Below are 26348 nucleotides of genomic sequence, written 5' to 3' on the forward strand. Positions count from 1 at the left end.
GTGCAATCCTGACTTGAGCATTGAGTAGAGTTCTAGAATACGACCCTTAAAGTAATGCACCCAAATGAACACCCTTGATAAGAAATTTAAAATAACTATAAAATGAGGACGATATTATTAGTAATTGTTAAAAGTGACATACTAGCTTGGCCATGGCACGCGTTTTGGTCCTCGTAGTTCTGGAAGCCAGTTCTTCGAACTGCTGCACCTTTTCCTTCACTGCCGATCTGTAGCAAAAATATGTTTTATAACATTGGCAGATTGATAAATGTACTACTTTTTAAAATTTTATTTATTTATTTAGGGTAGGTTTCATAATCATACTCTCATAATCGAGATACGAGATTGAACTGCCTCCGTGGCCGAACGGTTACCACGCAGAGGTACCAGGTTCGATTCCCGGGCCGGGAGAAATAGTTGTATGGCCTACAATTATTTCTCTCGTGAGTTTGGGTGTAATTTGTGGTTGTCTATGTGTCCATGGCACCCGCGACACGGGGTTTCAATAGTGCGGGGCTATGTTGAGTGTGTGCGTTATTTATTATTTATTTATTATACGATCTGCAATGATACAATTATTTTAAAATGGCACGACAATACTGTCATGATGAATACCTTATTTTTTTACATATCAAGTGATGGGGAGTCGTGTGATGGTAAGCTACACGCTTTTCCATAATAATTGCAGTGCCACTCAGAGCTTTAAATCACAAAGATCTGAGGGGCACTGCCACTGCGTCCGTCTGTCGTAAGACATAACGACCCCTCCTACGTAAAGTATCGTATGTCGAAATTGCCAAGTTTACAGGGGAGCGTTTTAAAGTTCTCCGTTTTGTTTGGCAAAACCTCATTACTGACATAGAGTGATCATCTAGTAGATCATCTAACCGATATCTAGGATTTAACAATACTCTATGCGAGTAACAGGCTTTGCCGAATAAAACTGAGAAATGCTAAAGTCACGTGTTATGCTCATTGCAGTGAATTGAGAACTTTAAAACGCTTCCCTGTAAACTTGCCAATTTCGACATACGATACTTTACGTAGGAGGGGTCGATAAGTTGACAAGTCCCACGTGCCTTTAATTTCACCAGCGTCCTTACCCTTCAAAACCGGAACGCAGTAATGCTAACATTACTGCTTAGCGGCAGAAATAGGTAAGGTGGCAGAAGAAACTCTTTCACAACGACCTCATCACAGATGTCAATCGCCTTATGCCAAATTTTATTTAATATGAAAAACACTATCAGTTTCATTTTGTGTGTAATTTTTTTTTTTTTGTCAATAACCCAAAAATTACTATGAGGATACGATATGTTCATATGAACCATATTTAAGTGAAATATTTTATTATTGAAATTGATATTTATTACGTAATAAACAAAGTTGAGTTCTGATACATGTATACAACGCCAGGCTAGACAGTGTAGGCATAGGCAGGGGTGTCATTATGCCGGGCGGCGTCGTGGTGAATGTTCACTGATCCCACGGCGCCGACTCAACCGGCGAGAGGGAAACCCGGGGGGGGTTTTAGTGGGGTAGGCCTTCCAGTGTGGAGGGAGAGTCCCCACATAACCCCTGAGTCTCCCTGGGCTCAGGGGTATCCATAAAGATTTCCCCCCCGTCAAAAAAAGAAAAAAAAAAGAAAAGGGGTGTCATTATGTCATAAAAAAAAATACTGTGCAATAGTAAATCAATTTCATCACTCATAAAAAAAAATTCAAGCAAGTCATGTTCCAGCAATGTAACCTATTAATGCATTTTAGTTACTTTTGATGTTGTAAAATTATGATTTCTTGAAACTCACGTGGGTAATGCTGTAGGAATAGGCTTCGGCGGCGTCTGGGGTTCTTCATCGATGGCACTGTTATCTTCTGTCAGGATTGAACTGTTGTCGTCCGTCACATTTGTTGTTGGCTCTGCGACAGATAAGGCATGTTACAAAAAACTTCAAATCGACAATAACAATACAGGTGAGATGTGATAAATAACCCTATGTCATCATAACATTGCGCATTTAGAATTCTAATAATCTCAGTACCGAGTACTTAAAAAACCGACCTCAAAGGTACGTGAACTTACATGTAATTACAAAGTTTTATTGGAATCAGTTACCAGAAGATGCGCAAACCCGGATTCATCCCCTAGTTCGCCACTATACGGGACTTGACTCACAGTATATTATGAGAAAAAAACGCCTTGAATTGGAGAATAGCAAAATCAACCATTAAAATAATTGCTCCTTATTATAAAATTTAGGCGCTATTTATAAAAATGAATCTTCATGCGTGAACAGCCTTTAGAGGTGGATGATTTTCTTCAAAATTAAATGGAGGTACCCTCTATGGACCACTAAGGAGGTACCCTCTTTCCAACAAAAAATCATGAAAATCGGTTCACAAATACCGGAGTTATCGCGTAACAAAAAAAAAGAAAAAACGTACAGTCGAATTGAGAAACTCCTCCTTTTTTTGAAGTCGGTTAAAAATCACGCAATGGTAAAAGATGTTAAGTCTTATCGTCGTTTGTTTTTTATTTAACATATTTTATTTGACCTTAAGATTGAGTTAAAAATGCCTAATTAATAGCCTCATTCACTTTAAAACTCTCAGTAGATAAAAAAACACTATTTGGTACTTATGGTTCTTTACCTCTCACTAAACAACCACCACTAATTAGCGGGACTCAAACTAAGGAATTTCCTGTACTGAGAAGAGCAATGGAATTCGCTACAGTACGCCCAGAACAACCAGACGAAAATCAATTAGGTGAAATTCCTACAACTGCGCTTACGTTTGTGCGGACGGTGTGCACCTTTAAATATCCTGCGTATATGACCGCTTTTTTTTGACTTCCGATTTTCTACGCATCGAATCTAGCACCCACCGACGGACCCCTAAGGATGTCAATAACAGTTGAAAATTTAAAACAACAAATGGTCGCGTATCAAATTTTAACTGCATATATACATACTGCCACGCCCATCTCCCAGTGGGGTACGCAAGCGCTGTGGATTCCTCTATAATCAAATAGATACCCAGTTACATTACGTAAATAGAGTCAATTTTCATATAGAACAAAGTTGCGTTGTTTAAATTAAATTTACAGCTTCATTGGAGAAAAGTTTAAATAAATTATTTCTAAAAATGTTCCTTACATTATTGTTACTCGTACTTTTATTTCCTTGAGCTCTACTGCTGGTACAAAATTTTGAAATACCCTTTTTGTAGAATGATTTGAGTGGAGTAGAATGGATAAGAGAAAAATGGCAACACCAGTGGAGTGGCCATTCGAGTGTTCATTTAGAAAAACGGTATTAATGAAAGTAAAGTAATGTAATTCAAAACAATATTATTACTTACTTTCAGAATCAAACTTTGTAATTACTTTCTTTTACATTATTAAATCATACGACACATGGTAATCTAGAAAATCTTTAGTAGCAGTAGAGTCCTTGTGAAAGAGTTCGTCCAGGGAAGTACTGCCACCTTATCTATTTCTGCCGCCAAGCAGGTCAGCATTACTGTGTTCCGGTTTTGAAGGGTAAGGGTGCTGGTGAAATTTCAGTCACATGGGACTTATTAACTTACGTCTCAAGGTGACGGGCGCAGTGGCAGTGCCCCAGTGTCTTTACGATTAAAGCTGCAAATATTATGGACAGGCGTGTCGCTTACTATCAGGCGTACGACTTATTCGTCCCACCACTTGATCTTATAAGTCATTAATAATAAGGCATACATTCATAGCCCCGTAGTAGATAAACCCTGTATCGCGGGTACCATGGACGCACATATAGACAACCACAAATTATATCCACACATAAATGTAGGCCATACAAATATTTCTCCCGAGCTGGGAATCGAACATAGGACCTCTGCGTGGCAGTCCAGTAGGGTTAACTGTTCGGCCACGGAGGCAGTTTAATACAATTGAGGATGTCAGCGCAAAAGTCGTTTTATGTCGTCGCTTAACATCAGGTGAGATTGTGGCCAAGCGTGTGTCTATTATATATTAAAAAAAAAAAAGTGGTGTGTAACCCACATAATTTTTTTTTCTACAATATTATTTTAAATGATACTAAAGTTTGTAATTATTTTATATTTGGATATTATTTTTATGTATAACATCCCCATAATAAATGACTGTTGCTCCATCTTACCTTTGTCAATAACGACCGTAGCATCGTTGACTTGTGTGTGCTTCTCCAGTACTATTGTCTCTCGGCACGTTTCTATTACCACAGTTTCGTTGTTGCACTGCAAATTCAAAATAGAAGTGTCAGACCGATAGACGTCAAAGAATAAAGGTTCTTTTAGACCATAAGTTCCCAAAGTTTTTGATAAAAATATTTCGACGCCCACCATAACAAAAAATAATTGAAAATACGATTTTTTACATTAATACAAAAAATTACAACGAAAAAAAAATACATTTGTAGTATAGTTTATATATATCATTAATAATCTTTATTGACTCAACATAATTGCATGCTATCTTAAAATTAGGTGACATTATTACACATGGAACATATTATTATAAGGTTGAATTTTAGCGTCCGTACTAATTTTAAATAAAACTGTATTACAGGCGCTACGTCTTCCTCCGGATTTAGTTACAAACATTATAATGCCAAACATTCTACACGATAAAAGATTACAAGCAAAAGTATGAGTGTGACAGTGCGTGCGTGTGTCATTCATTAAACCATAGCTCCGAAATATGTATTTTGTGTACATACGTTTGTTTATTGACAATATCTTTTCTTTTTTTTTATATAATATCAAGCGTCGGGACGAACAAGTCGTGCGCCTGATGGTAAGCTACACGCCTGTCCATAACAGTTGCAGTGCCACTCAGAGCTTTAAATCGCAAAGATCTGAGGGGCACTGCCACTGCGCCCGTCACCCTGAGACATAAGTTGACAAGACTCATGTGCCTGTAATTTCACCAGCACCCTTACCCCACAAAACCGGAACACAGTAATGCTGACGTTACTGGGTTCACAAGGTGCTCTACTGCTACTTATCATCTTAGAATAATAACGCATAGAATGATAGTTTCATATCAAACGAACTGTCACAAGTGAGGCAAAAACCAAATTCATGTAGGCTAGTTTTAGTAGTAGGTTAATTTTCGGTTTTAGTGAATATTTATATAAACATACAAGTTGAAACGCGTTACTTCCTTGTGGAATGTGATGTTAGTATCTATTTTATGTTTGTCTGACGTATTTTTACACTCATTTACCGCACATTTCGTCATTTTTAGCTAAAATTCTTGATCTGTTCGCGGTGCAAGTTGACCTTGAGTACTGACGGCCCGCCCGCTCGTGTAGACCCTTTTGGCGCGCTTAAATTTGCCTCACTTAGCGTGTGCGGACTAGGTTTCTATGCGTTATTATTCTAAGCTTATAATGTTAAACTAATAGCGATCTGTTTTAAAAACACTTACGATGTTGGTAGGCGTAACCGGAGCGTGGTTGTAGACTCCAATAGGCAACACCATGGTTCTGTCCATTTCGTTGTTAATCGTCACCGTTACATTCATTTTATCATTAACTATCATCTTCGTTTCGTCAATTGCAATATCATTACTGACCACTAATTCTTTTTGTTGTTCTGCAATCTCTTTTTTGGATTTGTTTTTCTTTTTGTCATTAGAGTTCTGTTTTGGAATTTTGGATTCTTTTTGCGGTTTGCTGTTTGATTCTTCTGTTTGCACTTTGCTCTCATTCTGCTTATTCTCGCCAAGTTTTTCTTCGTCGCTCTTTTTGAGGTTTGTTTTGGATTTTTCTTTAACAGGAAGAATGGGCGAAGACGGCCCAGTTTGTGTTATTCGTTCTTCTTTTAACGATATGGTTTCAATAGGTTTCGATTGCGATTCATCGGGTTTTTGCTGTTCTTTTTCACTGAAATTATTCCATTAAGTTAATTGGATACTTTCGAATAATAATAATAATAATAACGCACACACTCAACATAGCCCCGGACTAGGGAAACCCTGTGTCGCGGGTGCCATGGACACACACATAGACAACCACAAATTACACCCAAACTTACGAGAGAAATAAATGTAGGTCATACAAATATTTCACCCGGCTCTCCATCGAAATAAACGATGATTTCGCCAATGTTCAGTAAAAATAACTATGTGCGGTAGATTTGTAAAAATATGGCTTCTACTTTATAATGTTAGAACCCCATCGATACCATAGGTAAACCCGCCAATGCCAAATTGAGGAAAGCACGCGTTTTTAACTCAAAGATTGACCGGTAAATACCGAAAAAATTAACTAAGAAGAGAATCTACAACAACACAGTAGATACACAGATTATTACAAAAACAATTTTTTTTTTAATAAACTTACACAGGATATAGGAAATGACAAAGGAAGAGTGGATTAACGTTAAGAGGAAGTTGATATTGACGGGACGGGGGATTTTAGAGGGGAGGACGTCATACATAGGGGTGACGACACGCTTACAGTCAAAAAACAGGTGTTCGAGGGTACCCTCTGCCAGACAGCACTCGCACAGGGATTATACTCGAACAGTATCGCATGTCGAAATTGCCAAGTTTCCAGAGGAGCCTTTTAAATATTCTGAATTCACTGAAATAAGCACAACACGTAACTTTAGCATTTCTCAGTTTTATTCGACAAAGCTCGCTACTCACATAGAGTATTATAAAATCCTAGATATCGGTTAGATGATGTATTAGATGATCACTCTATTTGAGTAACCAGCTTTGCCGAATAAAACGGAGAACTTTAAAACGCTTCCCTGTAAACTTGGCAATTTCGACATACGATACTTTACGCAGGAGGGGTCGATATGTGAGCTACGCGAAGGCGAATAATTAGAGGTGATATTTTTCGGAATCGATTTCCTAGTGAAGAACCAAGGTTTAGTGGGAAGTTCAGGGCGGATTTTACCAGAATGTTTACCTACAGTTTGGCGGGAAGATTGCCAACGAGAGTTCCAGAAATCATTTATTTAACTTTTGACAGCTCGAATTCTAAACAATTAGTGATGTCCTAATGCGTTTCTGATTCGATTTTTTATAACAATCGATCGAATCGATTTCATTTATGAAGAAGTTTTAAACGTGAGCGAGTTCAAAAAATAACATATTGTCTGATTGGGATCGTGATGTTCCGGTACTCAAGAATTAATAATTAATGTTAATGAGGATTCAAGTGATGATTCCCGTTCATATGGAGGAGAATCCGACGATTCATTATAATAAACAATAAGAATTTACTATAATTATTTATAATTTATTTCATTTCATTAAAATTTATTAGACAGGTATCAAAATTTATCAACATGAACAACCTTCGTTACATAATCTGTTGACTACATAAATATCAGAGCTAAAGAGCATGTCGCTTCAATAAAATTAAAAAATAAAAGAGACCAGGAAGTATTGCAATTTTTTGTCTATGGTTGTATGTCAATAATTACGGAACTTCGGAGGCATGTATATGTCAAAAGCTACATAAATGATTGGCCTTAGTATAAAAGTCCTACATACGACGAATTTAACATGAGGTAGAACTCAAGATGAATCGAAAATACGTTATAGTAAAAAAATTACTTATACTTAGTTACGACAGTAAGAGTCGTATTCTAGAACTCTACTCAATGCTCAAGTCAGGACTTGAGTATGATTAAAAGCACTAGAAATCATACTCAAGTCCTTGCCATTAGGGTCGTATTTCCAGTGCTTTAAACCATACTCAAGTCTGCTCAAATCCTGACTTGAGCATTGAGTAGAGTTCTGGAATACGACCCTTAGTTTGGAGAGAAAGGGAAATATTAGACTTACGCAGCCTTTTGTCCTCTCTTAGTCCGTTTTGGCCTTTTCTCAACAGGAGAGGCTGTGGAAACGATAATATATTACTTACAATATTATTATAAATTATACTTCAATAGTAATATACAATAAGATCACATGCCATGTAACACTTCAGAAAGATGAAGTCTTCTCTAACAAATTAAGGTCCCTCACAAAAGCGCTATTACATAATTGTAACTTTTTTTATTAAAAAAATCGGCCTGAAATATTCGTGGAATGACATCTATTTGCCAAGTTTTATTGAAATCGGTTAGCGAAGGATGCGCGAAACCAGATTCCCTAGTTTGCCACCCTTTAAGCAGGACCAATACCGAGGTACCTTTTCTCAAACAAAAAAAAAAGAATCTTCAAAATCGGTTCAAAAGCCGGAGCTATCGCGTAACATACATACAAAAAATACATTCGAATTGAAAACTCCTCTTTTTTTGAAGTCTGTAAACAATAGAACAATTTGATTTATTTTAAGATATTATTAAGAAACAAATAAAACAATTGAATAGTTTTGTTGCGTAATTTTCAATTTATATTTCTAGTTTTGTTTATTACTTCGATTATTTCCTATTTTTAACCGACTTCAAAAAAGGAGGAGGCTCTCATTGGACTATGTTTTTTTTTGTATGTATGTTATGCGATAACTCCTGTATTTGTGAACAGATTTTCATTGTTGGAAAGAACCTCCATAGTGGCTCCACCTCTAAGGGTGGCTGTTTGCGCATGAAGATTAATTTTTATAAATAGCGCCTAAATTTTATTATAAGGAGCAATTATTTTAATGGTTGATTTGCTATTGTCCAATTCAAGGCGTTTTTCTCTCTCAAGATACTTTGAGTAGTGAGAACCGATTTTTTTAATCTCCTGTGTCAAGTCCCGTATAGTGGCGAACTAGGGGATGAATCCGGGTTTGCGCACTTTCCGGTAACCGATTTCAATAAAACTTTGTAATTATATGTAATTCCACGTACTTTTGAGGTCGGTTTTTTTAGTACTCTGTACTGAGATTATTAAGTTTTTAACTACACCCTAACAGGGTACATGTGATGTAAATTTTACTTATGTTTATTTTAAATTATATTAGCTAATAAATAAATGCTGAAAGTCGTTTGTTTCTTGACTGTTCTAATTTAGTGTTCATGTTTCATTTAGGCTCTTTTATATAGTATATAATTCATTAATTTGTGAAAACACAGGCTGTATAGAAGTTACATGTAACATAGTAAGTACGTTTCACTGTGTCCGGCCATTTTTAATGATAATTATTGTAAAATGTAACTAAATGTCAAAATAACAATTTGAATAACGTCAAAGTTAATATACAAATGTTGAAAATTAGACGATAAAGTCACGGTTTTGTCATTTGTAAATTCGGACACTGTAAAGTATATTTTATTTTAAAATTAATTAGCAAAGTCACAAATTAGCGTGCACATATATATTTAATAAATCAGTCAGTAATTTAAACGCGGTTATAGTTATATGGGTAGTTATTAAATGTATTGAAGTTGTTGGTTTCACATGAATAAATGAATAATAAATTCAAAGATGTTGTATAAGTATGGAATAACAAACGTACCTAAGGCACTTTCTTCTGGAGGTTTCTCATTTTCGACACTGGAAGATTCCGATACTTTCTGCAATAAAAATAGGCATTTAAAATTTTTTTTTAGACTAGTTTATTGGTCATTGTAGTTCGTAGCGTACCTTCCGGGCCCGGGTCTTCCTGGTCCGCGGCGCCTCGTCGTCGGCCTTCTCGTCGGCCAGCTTGGCGCGCGAGCTCGCGCGGGTGGACCGCGCACTCGCCACTGCGGGCCATAGTCCCTCGTGTTAACGTCACAAGTACTTTCACAAAATCACAGCGGCTGAATTCAAAGAGACAAATCGACTCATCCGAAGAACAGAGTCCTATGTAATTATATAGCGAAAAGAGAATATATTCAAACTAAGGCCTATGTAAAGGCGTTTTGAGAATTTATATATCTTATTTCGTTTCGAAAATATAAATCGAACAACGGTCGAACTGACATCCACAGCGAAGAAGAACGAACGAACTGACCTGAGATAAAGTAATCTTGCACATAGATCTTTGTTCTACGGATGAGTCGAAATACGTGGTACATTTTCAAGTAACGACGACTCCATTACGTCGCCGTGGACGTCAAGGAGGTTGAACCGAAATTTTATTCCTCAGCACCAGTCAGGACACTCAGGATAGTGAATAAGAGTAGGTCCTTGGGCTATCACCACACTTATCGAAATGGAATCGCATTAAGCTGTTTCAGAAAAAGTTTTATGTTTTGTTTCGCTCTTATTACATGGACAGAAAGTTATTTTCTGACTGGTTGAATGCGATTACCTTCCGATACGTGTGGTGATTGCCCAAGGAGACGCGTACCCGGCTTGGGCGGCGGCATGGCGTCGGCGTCGACGTCGGCGGGCTTCCGGCGGGCGGTGCGGCGCCGCGAAGACCCCGTCTCCTCCTCGCTACTTTCCGACGACGCCTTCGGGGGCGCGGCCTTGCGAGTCTCTGAGTGACGGACGACAAATGACAATACATTTTCGAAAATTTATTTACACAATAAATCATACAAAACATGTTTTCATGTACATTACTAAATTCGTCGGCGTTAGTCTGGCTGCGCTTGTATATGTTTGTGTGTGTGTAAGTGACTCGGTCGTGTTAATAGAGTGTGTGGTGTGATGAGGATGGTGCACGGGCGAATTTATTTAAGGACAGTGGTATATACAATAAATCTAGGGAATAATGAAGACTTAAAAATACATTTAATTCCAAATGCAATACCTGTGGGTGTCACAAAATGCAAAGAAAACAAAAAGAAAATTACCCTAATTACCATTAAGTAAAGAAAAATAAACATTATGAGTTACGCCCAGATGGATTCCTTCGTATTTTAGATTTAAAAACATGGAGCGAATCGTCGAATCTCTCTTGAAAATCTATTTGTTTGATCAAGCGCATTAAAGATTCTTGACAACCTAGCGATAGCAGAGTGATACTTAAGTTGGTCCTAGAAGTAGTGTAGTAAATGGAGTAGTGCGACCCCACTCACCCCCCGGGCACCCCGCTTGTAACATTTTCGAACGTGTTTAAATCTAGCTAATGCTTAAAGGTTAATAATTCCTTATTACAAGTGATATAAAATGTACACAAATATATTCTTAATTGTGTGCTTATGAGAGGCGTAAAAAGGGGATTATAGGATGTGGAAGCATGTACATTAAAGTAAAACCAGAAATTATGTTCTGTGTAATTGTTAATCCTTTTTATCACCCTTTTCTCTGGTTCCTGGCCCTCTATTTTGAAATTTTGGGACCTGTTGATTGGTTGACATCGTTTAGTTTACATTCCATTCCATTTTTAATCCATTTAATGTATTGGCATTTGTATGATGCAAACATCGAGTATATAACCAGAAATAGACACGAAATAAGCGCCGTCCATCCCTGGCAACACATCAGGCAAATGGGCCTTATATCACTTTTAAATATCAGCTCTCGTTTGCGCTGAAATCACAAATTAGAAAGTTGAAATAGTACAGCGCCAACAACTGACCTGTGTGTACGTCTCCGCACATTCCAAAAATATTCTGTATTTATTGTAATAAAGTTAATATCTCTAACAATGGGGGGTTCCATTCGGTGGTGTGGGAATAACAGCAAAACATCTAATTACAAAATAAACTGAACCACATTTAATCGGTAATTCAATATTAAATATGTATTTTTTTCAGTTATCGTCCATTATAGCAAAGCTCAAGTTAAGCTGGTCTACTTGAAGTGAAACAATTGACGACACCTTGACTGGCCAATCGGAGGGCAGTTGCCACCGTAATGATTTTGCAGAATAGTTGTCAAACAAATTAAATGACATTTCGTCTCTATTTCTGGTTATATACTCGATGCATTTACTTTTCTTTCTCTTCCTGTTCTCCACCCATCCTATTTTATTTACAATAAATGATGTGGACTGCGCCTTTCATTTGATTACTCAAAACCCCCGGCTACACCTCAAATATCCCCAGGTTGTAATACCCGGGAAACACCGGTAATGTGTCCCATTCCTTTACCAAATGCGTGAAGAAACAAGAAGCAAAGCAAATACAATAACATGAAGAAACTCACTCGGCACGGGCGCGACCGGCGGCGGCATCACCGCCTGGTCGGCCGCGGGCTCCTGCTTCACGGGCACGTCCGTGGGGAGACACTCCGACTCCATAGGCTCGAGGATGGAAATCTTCTCTTGTTTAACTGGAATGGAGAATATTTCGCCCACTGCTTCTTTACGAACGGCTCTTGATACCAAAATGCAAAATTTCCAAAAATGTTTTTTTATTCTACGATAACAGCCTTCGTTGTTATTAGATTTCGTCATCATCAACATCATATCAACCGGAAGATGTCTACTGCTGAACATAGGCCTCCCGCAAAGATTTCAAGATCAGACTTACGGACGCGACGTGCAACCATAGGTCACCCGCCGCCCTTACCAGGTCATCCGTCCATCTAGTCCATCCTTTCTGCCCGGGAAAGTATTATTGCCCGTATTACTAGTGGTAGTACCACGGGAGATTATTTTTGCCCGTGTAACTACTAGTAGCTCAGTTGGTAGTACCACGGGCAACAAAGGCTATGTTTCATGTAGTCATAAACATGGGAAAAATGTTTAAAAAAGTCACCATGTAAATGTAAATAATGAACAACGTACTCTGTATAGCAGGAATTGGTTCAGAATTCTCTTTGTCGTCATCTTTTCGCCGCCGTCCGCGGGATTTCTCAGAAACCTCTTCGCGACGTAGTTTTTGCACTAAATTCACGTTCACCTATAAAAACAGAAAAAAAAAAATAGAATACGTTTATTAGCCAGAATACAGAAATTACATAGGTCTTAAGTAAAATAAGGTACATTGTATTCAACCTGCAAGCAAATGTGCAAATGTTAATGGGATTTAATGTTCAGTCTCTATACTTTCAAATTAATGTAATGAATAGGAAATGAACCTATATTTCCGGATTTAAATCGCGTATACTTGTTTTTTCAAACAAACCGACGTTTCGGGCCCTTTACAGGTCCCATGGTCACGGTTGACTGACTAATTAATATGTTTTAGTTTATTCTAATTTATATTAATAATTAATAATAAATTGAACTTAATAAAAATTCATTCAATAAAATAATTTGTAAAACTTAATGTAGCGTAAATTGGAATGTTTTTCTTTGTAAAATTAAAAATAAGGTATTTAATTAATAACTATTGCAACTATAGTGGAAAAAATAGGGTGGTTTGCATTAATATTAGACATAACTGGTTGAAGACTGTACCATCTCAGTCAACCGTGACCATGGGACCTGTAAAGGGCCCGAAACGTCGGTTGGTTTGAAAAAACAAATATACGCGATTTAAATCCGGAAAAATAGTTTCATTTCCTATGTGTAACAATCGCGAAAACCCATGAACTCGATAATGTAATGAATTTGTAAATTCTAAGTATTCTTTATTACACAATAATTATACACATCTTGAAGCAGTTATTCTTATAAATTAATTTATAGCAACGAGGTTGGTATAAATGATTCATAATTTCTATCTATTACACACAGGAAATGAAACTATTTCTCCGGATTTAAATATATTTATATTTGTTTTTACAAACAAACCAACGTTTCGGGCCCTTGGCAGGCCCCTTGGTCATGGTTGACTGAGGTTGACCGTTAGGTCTAATATTAATGCAAACCATATCTTTTCACTATAGTTACAAAAGTTATTAATTAAATACCTTCTTTTTAATTTCACAAAGAAACATTCCAGTTTACACCACATTATGTTTTACAAATTATTTTATTTTAACAATATGAATTTTTATTAAGTTAAATTTATTATTAATTAATAATGAAAATTTGAATAAATCAAAACAAATTAAGTAGTACTGCAGTCTTATGTCTGTTTGGGATTTTTCATCAGCGGAAATATTGGATCCCAAACTGGTGGTATTTTTGTTCTAGTGGGCCTTTGAATGACTTCACCACGTGTTTTAAAATATTGAGGATGAGAGTTGACAAATACGCAGATATCCCTAATGTACATGCATGGCAAAGGCAATATGTTTAGTATTTTGAACACCGGGTTGCAACTGTCATAGATAGTTTCTATACCCTGCATGAATATTTAAACAACAAGAACACATCTATAAACAACAATATTATAAAAGAATAAATAAATTAATGTAATAATAATAAGAATCTCTAACTAGACAATTTCTTGTACCACGAATACCAGAGCAGCAGAACACTCTGGGGAACTACCCAGAACACCCAAACCCGAAGAATTTAGAAGAGTTCATTTCTCAAATTGGTCCCACCGGGAATCGAACCCGCGACTTCTGTATCGATTGGGCCACAGAGATCGTTAAATATGTATCTTGTGTATTTAAGACAAAATACATAATTAAAATAATATATAAATAATACAAATACATGATTAAAATTACTCAAAACAATTGTGCTCTCTTATAGATTTTGTATATTGGTTCTTTTTTACAGGTGTGCAAGATGTCATTATATCTAAATTACCTACTATTTTCTATAATGTTATAGTATACAATATTATAAGAGTATAGACAATTAGCAATAATTCTGATCTCATCTAGTAACTTTGATGACCATTCTTATGTATATTTCGGTGAGTGTGCCCATGAGCTCCATCAGCTCATCCCTCCCGCCCCTTTTTACCATCGGACATCCAGACGTACGGCGGGATATCATCATTACTTGGTCGATATTACCTTCAGGTTTACTAAGCGCTTTTCATCATCTTTTATTACGCGCACTGCCCAGGAATTCCCTGCCTGCCACAGTGTTTCCGAGGACATACAACTCGAGTATCTTAAAGGTGCGACTAAATAGGCATCTTCTGGGCGAGCTCGTTCCATCGTAGGTCCTATCTTTGTGTTTGTTTTTTCTTATATTAAAAAAATTAAATAATTAAAATCTCTAACTATTATTATTGATTTAAAGACCGAATGCAAAGACAAACTCATGGATCTGAACCAGTGTCTTCCACAAGTCAACAAATCTCACAAATTTTTTTACGTGTCTGTTACAATCTTTGTTTTGGGTTTAACGGTTTTTTTAACTGTCTGCCCATCTCTGAGTAACTTATGCATTACTCAGCCAGATACCTTTCGAGCTACTTTTATCAAGAAATATATAAAAATCATGATATTCAATTAATAAATCGCACTCTTCATGGAAGAATGGCATAAGTGGAATTGCGTCAAACATGTTTATTGCTCCATTAGATACAGAAAAATATAACCCACATTCTCTTCAATTGGAGGTTAGATACAGAAAAATATAATATAATCATTGACTTACAAATAAATGGACGACGGGTCTAATACAAAAACCACGAAAAAAATGTCCCAAGTCAACCTATTTAAACGTAGTGACATATGTAAAGGAATATGTAAAGGAATATGAAAAAGCTAAAACGTTGAATTTAAATTGTAATGTCATCGCAGTACTGTCTAATTTTGCTTGCTTCGCTGTCAGTCGAACAAACGAAGACTAAAGCGTGAATGACGCTTTGTATACGATTTTAACGCCCTATAAGTTCGGACACTTTTTAGCGCGACCCGACGTCCATAAAATTGTAAGTCAATGAATATAATAAATAAAATGCAATATGCAATAAATAAGATGGAGCAATAAACATGTTTGACGTAATTCCACATATAATGTTCGTTATATAAAATCATTTTGTACCAGAAAGCCGACTGTTTTTGAGAAAGCGTCGACTTAAAAATTAGTATTTCATATACATGTAACGTATACTACACGTGAACAACTGTGTACCGACTAATGACATGTATAGTATATACATATTATTACTAAAGTTTACTTACACATGGGTAGTAATTCTGAACTATTTACGTTGAACATTTGATACACTAGTGGCTGATTATGCTTTACAGAATAAATACAAACAGTTAAAAGTACTGATTTGTAATTTACCACAATTGTTGAAGATACGAATTCAACTTCACTGTCACTCAATGACTTCAGAGGTTCTTTTTTCTGTATGGAAATAAATAATTTTGTTCAATACATAGTAATTTTATATATTGTGTTATATAAGAGTGGTAAGTTTGAGTTTTAGGTCCAATAGAGCATATGAACAGCATTATGGCAACCCAAGCAACTGAGTACATACGTTAGAAATATTACTATTATGTTATTCACAATTCTGTAATAGAGTGAAGGGGTTAGGTCTTAAAGCCCAATGATTTTTTTTCAAGGAAACTTATAGCAGTAGACGAAGCGCCGGAGGTAGGCAAGGGTACAATGACATATCGACACAAGACAGGTAAAATGCCTATAGTCCATCTGTTTAGGTACTTAAATAAATGTAAACAATCTTGAGATGTCTATTTAATTATTAAAAAATAGGCATTATTTAATTTAGGTGTGCATGCTCCATCGTCGACCTCATCGTCACTTTCCATCAGGTGAGTTGGAGGTCAAATGTGCACATATTTTTTATATATAAAAAAAAAACTACGATAACTGAATTAAAACAATTGATAATGCAGTACCTAATTCACCGTCATGCGTGTCGCGCCTGGTACAATTGGGACTTGCTCAGCTTTAGCCATAAAAAGCTTTTTTTAAACTGTTTCGTGGTGCTGATTTTCAGCAAGTCCGGGTTAAGTTAAACGAAAAGCTTGTAATATTGTGTACAAATATATTTTCGTAATAGTACGCAAGCATAGTTAAGTAGTAAGGTGTGTCTAAAATACACTAGGACTCCTCGAACATCGGTTCTAGAATAATTCGATTTATTAAAAAAAAAAAAACTGCAATACTGAACTGCAACTATCCGATTAGGTTTTGAAATTACCCCAACTCCATAAGAATTCAATAGGATTTTAATACTAAAATTGTTTCTGATTTTAAAACATAAGTGAGCGGAGAGATTTTGGTTTTATTTATTTTTGTTTTAGTTTTATTTATTTGGTATCCCAACAGAACATATACAATACAATATAAAATTTAATATCTATGTTAATGTATATATCTCTGTAACAGGGAAACTCAGCATTCTTAATTATGACATCAGACTAACAAGGAACAGAAATAAACAAAAAATAAGCAAAGCACAATCCTTTCAACATAGCACATGAGTTGCCATGTATAAAATAAAAATTATAAGTAAATGTGAATTTGGAAAAAATACAACATTGAAACTTTTTATCCTTGCAACACACAAAAAAAAAACAAACAAACGATGAATTAACTGAATTAACCCTTAAACTCAGCATGCGTATGTTTTCATACGCACAATGCTCTACTACCGTAGGCTCAGCATGCGTATGAATTCATACGCATACACTACCAATTTGAAAAGATTTTTTTGGTGTAGCCAAATCCTTGTAAGTATTGATGGTTTGTACGTGAAAACAAAGCTGATGGTGTGCTCTTTCATTTGGTGTATAATACTCGTGACCTTTTGTTTGTGGTATCGAGTTATATCAGTTTGAAAATTCCCGGCGAACGAAGTGCTCGCGCGCGTTGTATGAGTTTATCAAATAAGTGTTTTCAAGTGAAAAGTGAGTGAATTTTTTTCCGATTGCTAATAGAAAATATGCATTGGACTTTTACGTAAGTAATGCTATCATAACATGAATTGTGAGTGCAGTAATACGTAAGTATTTTCACTTTCAAAGTTATCGGTACGACTTTTTCTGTGTTTCAAATACTTTATAATGTGTTATTTGACTAAAAGAAACATTTGGTTGTATATAATATGTAATAATAATACAAGTGCAACATCCTTTTATAGGATTCTGCCTATATTTCTGATCGAAAGCGAATAAATTTCGTAAATTTCTGCTTTTATTTGACATGTTGCGAAAATATGACCGCCATTTTTATACGCCATATTCGCAATAGTGCTTCCATGTCGATATAGGTGACATCGATAAGACAATTTGTGAACGAAAAGTGTAAAATATTGTTACTTTCATTTTTCCTTTTTTGTTCTAAGATTCGATAACCAAGTATCTAACAAGGTAGGTATAATTGTTAAAAAATAATAAGTGCCGCTACAATATGGATAAAATATTCCGTACCGTTACTTTATAGTAAATAATTGTAAAAATGTTTATTGTACATAATTTATATAGTAGTAAATTGTGGTCTCTGCCTACCCGAGGAAGGTACGATTTTGTGTATGTATTTAATTTATACAGTACTGATAATATGTTTTTTAGATGTGGAACCCCGGAAACGAAAGCGTGCCCAATGATTTCATTGATATCCTCAACGATGAGGAGTCTGAGTCAGATGAAGAGATCGTTGAGGAGGAAATTGAACAGGAGGGCGACCTAGCAGCGCAAATCGACCAACTGAACGTGAGTAACAGATAATATTATACTCAAACATATGTTCGTAGGTAATGTTTATATGCATAAATAAATATTAGACAATATCACATACGTTGCTCTGATCCCAAAGTAAGTAGCTAAAATAAGTTGTGTTATGGAAATCGGAAACAACGAAGTTACCACTGACACCCAGACCCAAGACAATATGGAAAAGTTAGTCTTTCTACGTTGACCCGGCCGGGAATCAAGCGCGGGACCTCCGCATCCGCAGCCCAAATTATAAACATTCATTCACATTCCTATCCAGTGTGGCCGCCCGTGTTCCCGTCATGAAATGCTCAGTTACTTCAAAGCTTATCTTAATGTGCCAATAGACTGTCCAGTGGGAATCAGAGTTGTTTAGTTAGTGCAAATTCTTTAGCAAAGTACTTCAGAAAAACAAAGAGTGACTCTGTCCTGCCTTGCTACCTGCTCTGCCAGACGCGACCCTTTTTTTTTTTGGAGTGTTGTTTGTTTCACTACAAAGTGGGGCCACTTTGTAGTGAAACAAAGAAGGGTCACATTTACTTTTGCTATGATTTATGCCACTTACGTTAACAAAACTGATTTCAAAGAATTTCGTTATGAGCATAAGTGGTTGAGTTAACCATAACAAGAGGTGTAGGCGATAATGTTGTATAGGGTAGGATAAAAAATATACATGCGTCTCACATTGTAAATTGCATATTTTTTTTAATGTAAATGTAGGTCGTAGTTACGATATTTTTGAAATATTGTGCTAGTAATAACAATTTTGTTTCATTGCAGCTATTATCTGGAAGTAATATTTTCGTGGTGCAGAGCGACGGAACTCTGGCTCCTATGGCGAGGCCAGAACCCATATCAGACGTTGTGTAAGTATTATTATGCTCTAATTAGGTACAAAACTATCACAATATTTGTATACAGATGTTCTTATTCTATAGTATCTTTCTTTTCTTTACAGAGACAGCGATACCGACGAGGAAGAGGAGCAAGCCGACGAGTTAGTTTCATGGGCTAGTAGCAGAGTTTTTTCGATAATCATTATACTGCCCATAACGCATCGACCATAATATACCGATAATATATCGATTTATCGATATATTATCGTAAGACAGTTTATGTACGAGAGTGATAACATTATATGACCTTACCACTCGTGATAAAAAAGAAATAATTTGTTTATATGATTATGATTATGATATATTGCATCTGGTTTGGTGTTGGTGGTGCAGGAGTTCATTATTTTATAATAAGTTGTCAAAAAAAACTTCGATATTGTATCGTAAGACCTTTTATGTACCCATTCGTCTCTTTTTTTCACTTTTAGTATTTAGTAGCATGGTTCATCATTTGTACGTGATTTATCGATACCTCAATCGGCATCGGTACATCACTATTTCACTCAACTTTTTCATACAAATAAGTGACGGTTTTGATTATGATTTTCTTTTATATTTTGTTTGAATGACGTCTAAAATGAGTGTAACAGAGAAAAATACAGTTATTCTGTTACAATATACGTTGTTTTATTTCACCTGAAAAATCTTTCTAGTAAGAGTATAAGACAAAAGAAAAACGAGATGCAAATGGGGTATCCCTATCTCATAAAGCGTTGCTTGTTATTATCTGTTGAATATTTCTATAATTCAATGTATGTTTCAATGAAATAAGTATATTTTCTTCAAATGAAACTAATTTATTTTCCAATTTGGTTGAAGATCAACAATTACTTGATAATACAAATTTACATTCGCTATCCGACAGTCAGAAAATGGCCGCTCAGTTCTAAGGCATTTAGCTCTGTTATCTTTATTGAAAGAAATAAAACTACTTATGTAGGATTTTTAGCTATACATTCAACATTACAAATTGTATAACTTATTTGATCGAAGTTGCCTAATATTTTCAAAAATGATTTATTTACAACCAACACCTACTATTTTTCCTTGTGTGTATGTTTGTCGAGTAATTATAATGGTATGAGGTGATAAATCCCTTTGAATTACTTACCACAAAAATACAACATTATCGCAGAATACTTTTTTTTTTATTTCAAGTAAAACCGTTTGATAGTTTTTGAATTATCGCAACTTTTGTAAATGTCGGCAAATATTTACTATCGTTGCCATGACAGCGTGCGAGCTTACGGGTGTAAAGTATGACAGATGTCAAAAGAGTATAAGGGTTAAAGTGATCTTAATAACATGTCTTCTTTAACTTTGTTCACGCGATGGCGACAAGCAACGTCACCGTATGAAACGGGCAGGCACCTGCGTTTCGATGAAACCGAAATATAATTGCAATAACTTCGCTATTTCTTAACGGACTGAAATAACTTAAAAAGTAAAATGCTCATTAATATAAAACTCGTGCGTTATAATATTTAAATATCAATTATATTTTTTGTGGTTGATCCTCATTCTTAACGTTGTTGTTTGTTGCAACTCAAAATATGTGAAATTCAAGATTATACTCTTACTGAACGTAAAATTGAAATCTCTACATGTCAATAAAACCGTCGTTACAATATTGTGACAAACCGTTTAAAGATATCTACTAGACCAACTTTTTGTGAGCTAATTCTGGACAAAACAATCCTTACTCAAAAACAGGGAATTATATTTTCCCTTTTATTTTTAAATAATTATATCGGAAGAAATTGTATAGATGTCTTTAACTTCAAACTTCACATAAATTTTAGTATTCTTTCACGAGAAGTGACTAATAACTCATTTTTATCCATTCTGAAAAAATACACTTTGAGTTAATACACTATGGTATTAACTAAAGTCTGTTCCAATCGATTTTGAACAAAAGTAAACAAACCTGTTTGGTTAAAATTCTAAAGGAATCACTCAATAAATCGAATAAGTGATACTTTCACGTATATTTCGAAGATTTCGACTTGATATATCATCACTTTTTCCAGCAATATTAATTTGAATAGCATCGTAAAATCTTATTTGAAAAATGGTAAGTGAGGTTATTATTTATCTATACTTCTATGACTTGCCTATGGTTGCATAGTGCTGTTCGAAAAAAAAAATTTGGTTCGATCAATTAAAGTTTAGTAATCGATTATTACATCGAACATTTCAATTGCAATCAAACGAGTATTTAAGTGTAAGGATTTGAAGGAGGATTTAAATTGAAATTTTAAATATGCTTATATAGGTTATGTAAGGAAAACTGCTAGTATGACTCAATTGAACAAATCGATTCATTCAATTAATTAATTGATTTGTAGTTAGCGTTACAATTGGCCACCACTAAACCGTCTATGGTCGGGTCAGTGACTTGTTTGTTTACTTTTTGTTCAAAATGGATTGAAACGAAATATATGTTAGTATGCCATGCCAGTATGACCACTTGACATAAACAACCCTAATGAATGAGAAAGTTGAAGCATACCTGTTTGCTAATATTGCTTTGTGCTTTTACTGAAGCGTTTCTCTTCTGCCGCTTGTCCACCTCAGGGCTGGACATCCCCTCTACCTCGTCCTTGCTACGTTTATTGGACACCCTTCGTGGTTGGTTCTCTGATGTGCTGACAACTTCATTGTCTTTGTTTTCTGGGGTTTTTCGGGTTTCTCCTGTAAATGTACATCTGATTTAGAAATATCATCGAAAATAAAGGTTTAGGAAAGAAAAATATCTTTGTTTGACAATTATTGCCAAAATCAAGGCTCTGTATAATGGTGCTGTGGGTACATATTATATTATATACTATTATAATATATACATCATGTAAGTTTATTATGTATGTATAAGTATGTCTATGTTTTAGTAGCAGTCGAGTTTCGTGAGAAAGAGTTCATCCAGGGTACTGCCACCTTATCTATTTCTGACCCCAAGCAGTAATGGCAGCATTACTGTGTTTCGGTTTTGAAGGGTAAGGCTGGAGAAATTATAGGCACATGGGACTTGTTGACTTTATGATGGACACAGGGGCAGTGTCCTTTAGATCTTTGCGATTTAAAGCTCTGAGTGGCACTGCAACTGTTATGGGCAGGCGTGCAGCTTACCATTAGGAGCACGACTTGTTTGTCCCGTCACTTGATATTACAAAAAAAAGTTATTAAAGCAGTATCTGTTTGAGCTCACAGAAAAACTTACAATCTTACTACAAAAATGTTTAAATTTTTTAGAAAAAGTTGTACCATAAAATCGCGCCTATCCTTTGTTTTGGGATTGGCAGCAGACACATTGTTAAAATTTAAATCACTGCTAGATGTTAGTTTAACGCGTGTTTTAGTCATCACTACAGATCACCATTCTCTTCTATTTTATTTCTGTTTTCATTCTGTTGTGGTGATTATTATGAATATCTTTAATTTTATTGATTTAAATAAAAAACGCAAAAGCTTTTTCAAAACAAACTAATGATCACAAGCACTAGACACACTGTCACTCCTCACTGATGGTCAGGTAAAAACTGTATTCCGTTCCACTTTACCCAATAACAAAATAGTCATAAACGATAAAATAAAAAAATATTTTAACGAATTCTTGCATTGTATTATACAACTTGTAAATCACTTTATATTATTTTTAAAATATTATTCAAACACTGTTCGATCTGCGTAAAATAGAAAAGAATGAATGAATTCTAGTGCTGCCGTAGATGAATATTATTTCTTTATATATATTACTTTACACAGTAATGTTATAATATATATATTAGTTTTGTGTTACGACACAATAAATACTGTTTTAAACAATATATAAAGAATTCGTCACTGATTAAGTTAACAAATATCAAAATGGCGATTATTATAATATTATTTATCTTTCATAGAAAGACTTAATGTCCAGTGCAGTAACAGTTATAGAAGTTGCGGGTGTCAGTTCAACTCTGACCACTGATGCAAAACATTTTTTGTTCTTATACATACACATTAACCTTAAGCCTAAAAATCATTAACTCAAAACTTTCGCGTTGATGACTACCACATGCCTCCTTCATTTGCTTTAAAAAGGAGAAAATCAGACTCGTTGTAAAGAAGCATTATTTATGTTGTGTTACACATTGATTTTATAAGGATATTGTGGTAAAATCTACTTACCATCATCTTCATTGATGCTTTGCAATGCCGTTATACGAGTTTTATTTCGAAACGTCTTTTCCCGGATGTTTCCTCTGCCATTTTCATAGGCATCCGCCAATTTATCAAGGTATTTTAATGCAGCCTAAAAACCACAACTTACGTTAGAAAATGACTTACCGATGGGCTTCAGAACACCAAAAAGGTTATTAAGATTATGAATGATCATGAATATCACCTTAGAATAATAACGCATAGAATGATAGTTTCATATCAAACGAACTGTCACAAGTGAGGCAAAAACCAAATTCATGTAGGCGTAAGCAACTTGTAACTACGCTCGTCGGCACGCACACAAATATACAAATAATGATGCCATGGAATAACATTTCCCTCAAAAGTGGGGAAATTGTATCTTGCTTAAATCATCATTAAGTTAAAGGTGCCTACAGATTTGCCCGACATTGTCGATCAGGTGCCTACAGATGTGCTCGGTTTTGTCGATGAAAAACGAATATAGCACTTATTTGTAAATCCAAGATGGCGGACACGATTTTTCAAAATATGCTATATGGGTATCCTTTTCGAGGTATTTGGGGACGCTCATTACGAATATGGCACTCATTTCTAAATCCAAGATGGCGGACACGAGTTTTGAAATAAATGCAATATGGGTATCATTTTCGAGGCACTTGGGGATGCTCATGACGAATATGGCACTCATTTCTACATCCAAGATGGCGGGCACGATTTTTCAAAAAAATGCAATATGGGTATCATTTTCGAGGTACTTGGGGGTGCTCATTACGAATATGGCACTCATTTCTAAATCCAAGATGGCGGGCACGATTTTTTCAAAAAAATGCAATATGGGTATCATTTTCGAGGTATTTGGGGATGCTCATTACGAATATGGCACTCATTTCTAAATCCAAGATGGCGGACACGAGTTTTCAAATAAATGCAATATGGGTATCATTTTCGAGGTACTTGGGGGTGCTCATTACGAATGTGGCACTCATTTCTAAATCCAAGATGGCGGGCACGATTTTTTCAAAGAAATGCTATGTGGGTATCATTTTCGAGGTATTTGGGGATGCTCAATGTGAATATGGCACTATTTGTTAATCCAAGATGGCGGGCACGATTTTTCAAATAATGGCAAGTTGGGTATCGTTTTCGAGGTATTTGGGGGTGCTCATTACGAATATTGCTCTTGTTTGAACTGTCGTGTTTGCCATCTTGGATTTAGAAATGAGTGCCATATTTGTATTGAACATTCCCAAACATCTCGAAAACGATACCCAACTTGCCATTATTCGAAAAATCGCGCCCGCATCTTGGATTTAGAAATAGTGCCATATTCGAAACCTAAAACCGAAAATGCCATAAGCAAACATTAAAGAAAATAACTGTTAAAATAGATTAAAAAATCGCTTAAGAATGCTCCCCTTTTAAGAAAATAAAATATTTTAATATAAAATATTTCGCTTGAGTTACGAAAAGAAAGACATATAATAAGCTATCAAAGCTGTACTGGTGGTGCCAACACTATAGTAGAAACAAATATATAAGTACTGTAAATTTGTTGCAATATGTGCTCCAATTCAAATAAAATTAAAATAAATAATTATTCAATAAAGCATGAACGCAGAGCCGTTAAAAGTATTATAAAATAATTAAGTGTCCCAATCACTTACAGGAGTTAACGAAAACATTTAATGTTTATTCGAGTAAATATTAGTTCAAAATGCGCAAATAAATCGAAATTACAGGCACCACTAAAATTTACGTAATATAATTATTTTGATACAGAATAGCAAAATGGGGAGAAAAAAAATTCGTTACTTTGCAACACTTTCGTATCTTGTTGCCGCGAAATTATTTTTCTGTTTTAATGAATATTTACATAAAAATATGAGTTGAAACGCATTACTTACTTGTGGAATGCGATGTTAGTGTCTATTTTATGTTTGTCTGTTGTATTTTTACACCCATTTACCGCACATTTCGTCATTTTTAGCAAAAAATTTTGGAGCTGTTCGCGGTGCAATATGACCTTGAGCACTAACAGCCCGCGCGCTCCTGGGACGCGTTTGGAACCCTCTAACTTGCCTCACTTAGCGTGTGCGGGCTAGGTTTCTATGCGTTATTATTCTAAGAATATCACAAACAATTAAGATAGATAGCAAAACAACGAAACCATTATGTAAATTATAGTTTTCTGTACCTGCAGCTCATCATTGATACTTTTCTCAGAACTTTTTGATATCTCAAAGAGTTTAGGCAGCAATTCATTGAAAATTGACATAATTATAGCATTCACAGTTCCACTTTCACAAAAGTTTCATAAATCCGTCTAACGCTACAAAACACTACACAATCGAAAACCGTTTGAAATTGAAAATAATGACGCGCAATGCTGCCAACTAAACAACATAAAAAGTAACAATTATATTGGGATAGCTTCGCTGCGTTCAGTATATAAAAATTATTTTGTCGTGTGTGGGGAGTTCCGCAAATCCTCTAAGAAGTATTGTAACTTTCTAACAGATAGCGCTTTATGACCACTCAAAGTACTAACAATGGTCAAAAGATGGCGTTAAAATTTTTAGTTCTACAATGATTAACTAGATGCCGCAAAAACGGACTTTTCAATAATGTTTTGCAAGCAAGACCACGAAAAACCAAATTCATTACCATTCTTTTACATCAATGTATAAAATAAATAGATCATAATATAATAAATAAGGATATAGGGCTATAATTGATTAATGGCAAGATAAAGGTAAATGCAATAATTACCAAAACATACGCATTCTGTGGCAAGTACGTAATGAATAGATAGATACCAATATGAGTTAAGGTCTTTTAAAAAATACAGTACCTGAAAACCATGAGAACCTACTACTTGTGTTCTCTCTCCTGAAGTTGTGGACTATGGCTTCTTTTGAATCTTGTGCTCAACACTGACTATGAATGGTATTTAAATTACGTACTTTTAAAAATAACTGAATTAAT

The 26348-nt window shown here is 35.3% G+C and overlaps 1 protein-coding gene across 1 annotated transcript in view; it reads right to left on the bottom strand.

The window, feature by feature from the left end:
- LOC113227248 (nucleolar and coiled-body phosphoprotein 1-like) overlaps nucleotides 1-25638 on the bottom strand; it is a 35515-nt gene extending 9877 nt beyond the window's left edge. Inside the window, exons 1-13 of the mRNA XM_026460143.1 lie at nucleotides 25558-25638; nucleotides 23349-23472; nucleotides 21694-21875; nucleotides 12581-12695; nucleotides 11998-12123; nucleotides 10211-10381; nucleotides 9559-9659; nucleotides 9431-9488; nucleotides 7831-7882; nucleotides 5452-5908; nucleotides 4160-4256; nucleotides 1808-1919; nucleotides 139-227 (exon numbers count right to left, since the gene is read on the bottom strand). Coding sequence (XP_026315928.1) covers nucleotides 139-227; nucleotides 1808-1919; nucleotides 4160-4256; nucleotides 5452-5908; nucleotides 7831-7882; nucleotides 9431-9488; nucleotides 9559-9659; nucleotides 10211-10381; nucleotides 11998-12123; nucleotides 12581-12695; nucleotides 21694-21875; nucleotides 23349-23472; nucleotides 25558-25638 — 1765 coding nt within the window. The remainder of the gene's footprint in view (nucleotides 1-138; nucleotides 228-1807; nucleotides 1920-4159; nucleotides 4257-5451; nucleotides 5909-7830; nucleotides 7883-9430; nucleotides 9489-9558; nucleotides 9660-10210; nucleotides 10382-11997; nucleotides 12124-12580; nucleotides 12696-21693; nucleotides 21876-23348; nucleotides 23473-25557) is intronic.
- Between the last annotated feature and the right edge of the window lie 710 nt (nucleotides 25639-26348).

This window comes from Hyposmocoma kahamanoa, unplaced genomic scaffold (assembly GCF_003589595.1).
Source record: "Hyposmocoma kahamanoa isolate Upper Pololo Valley unplaced genomic scaffold, ASM358959v1 204, whole genome shotgun sequence".
NCBI classification, from domain to species: Eukaryota; Metazoa; Arthropoda; class Insecta; order Lepidoptera; family Cosmopterigidae; genus Hyposmocoma; species Hyposmocoma kahamanoa.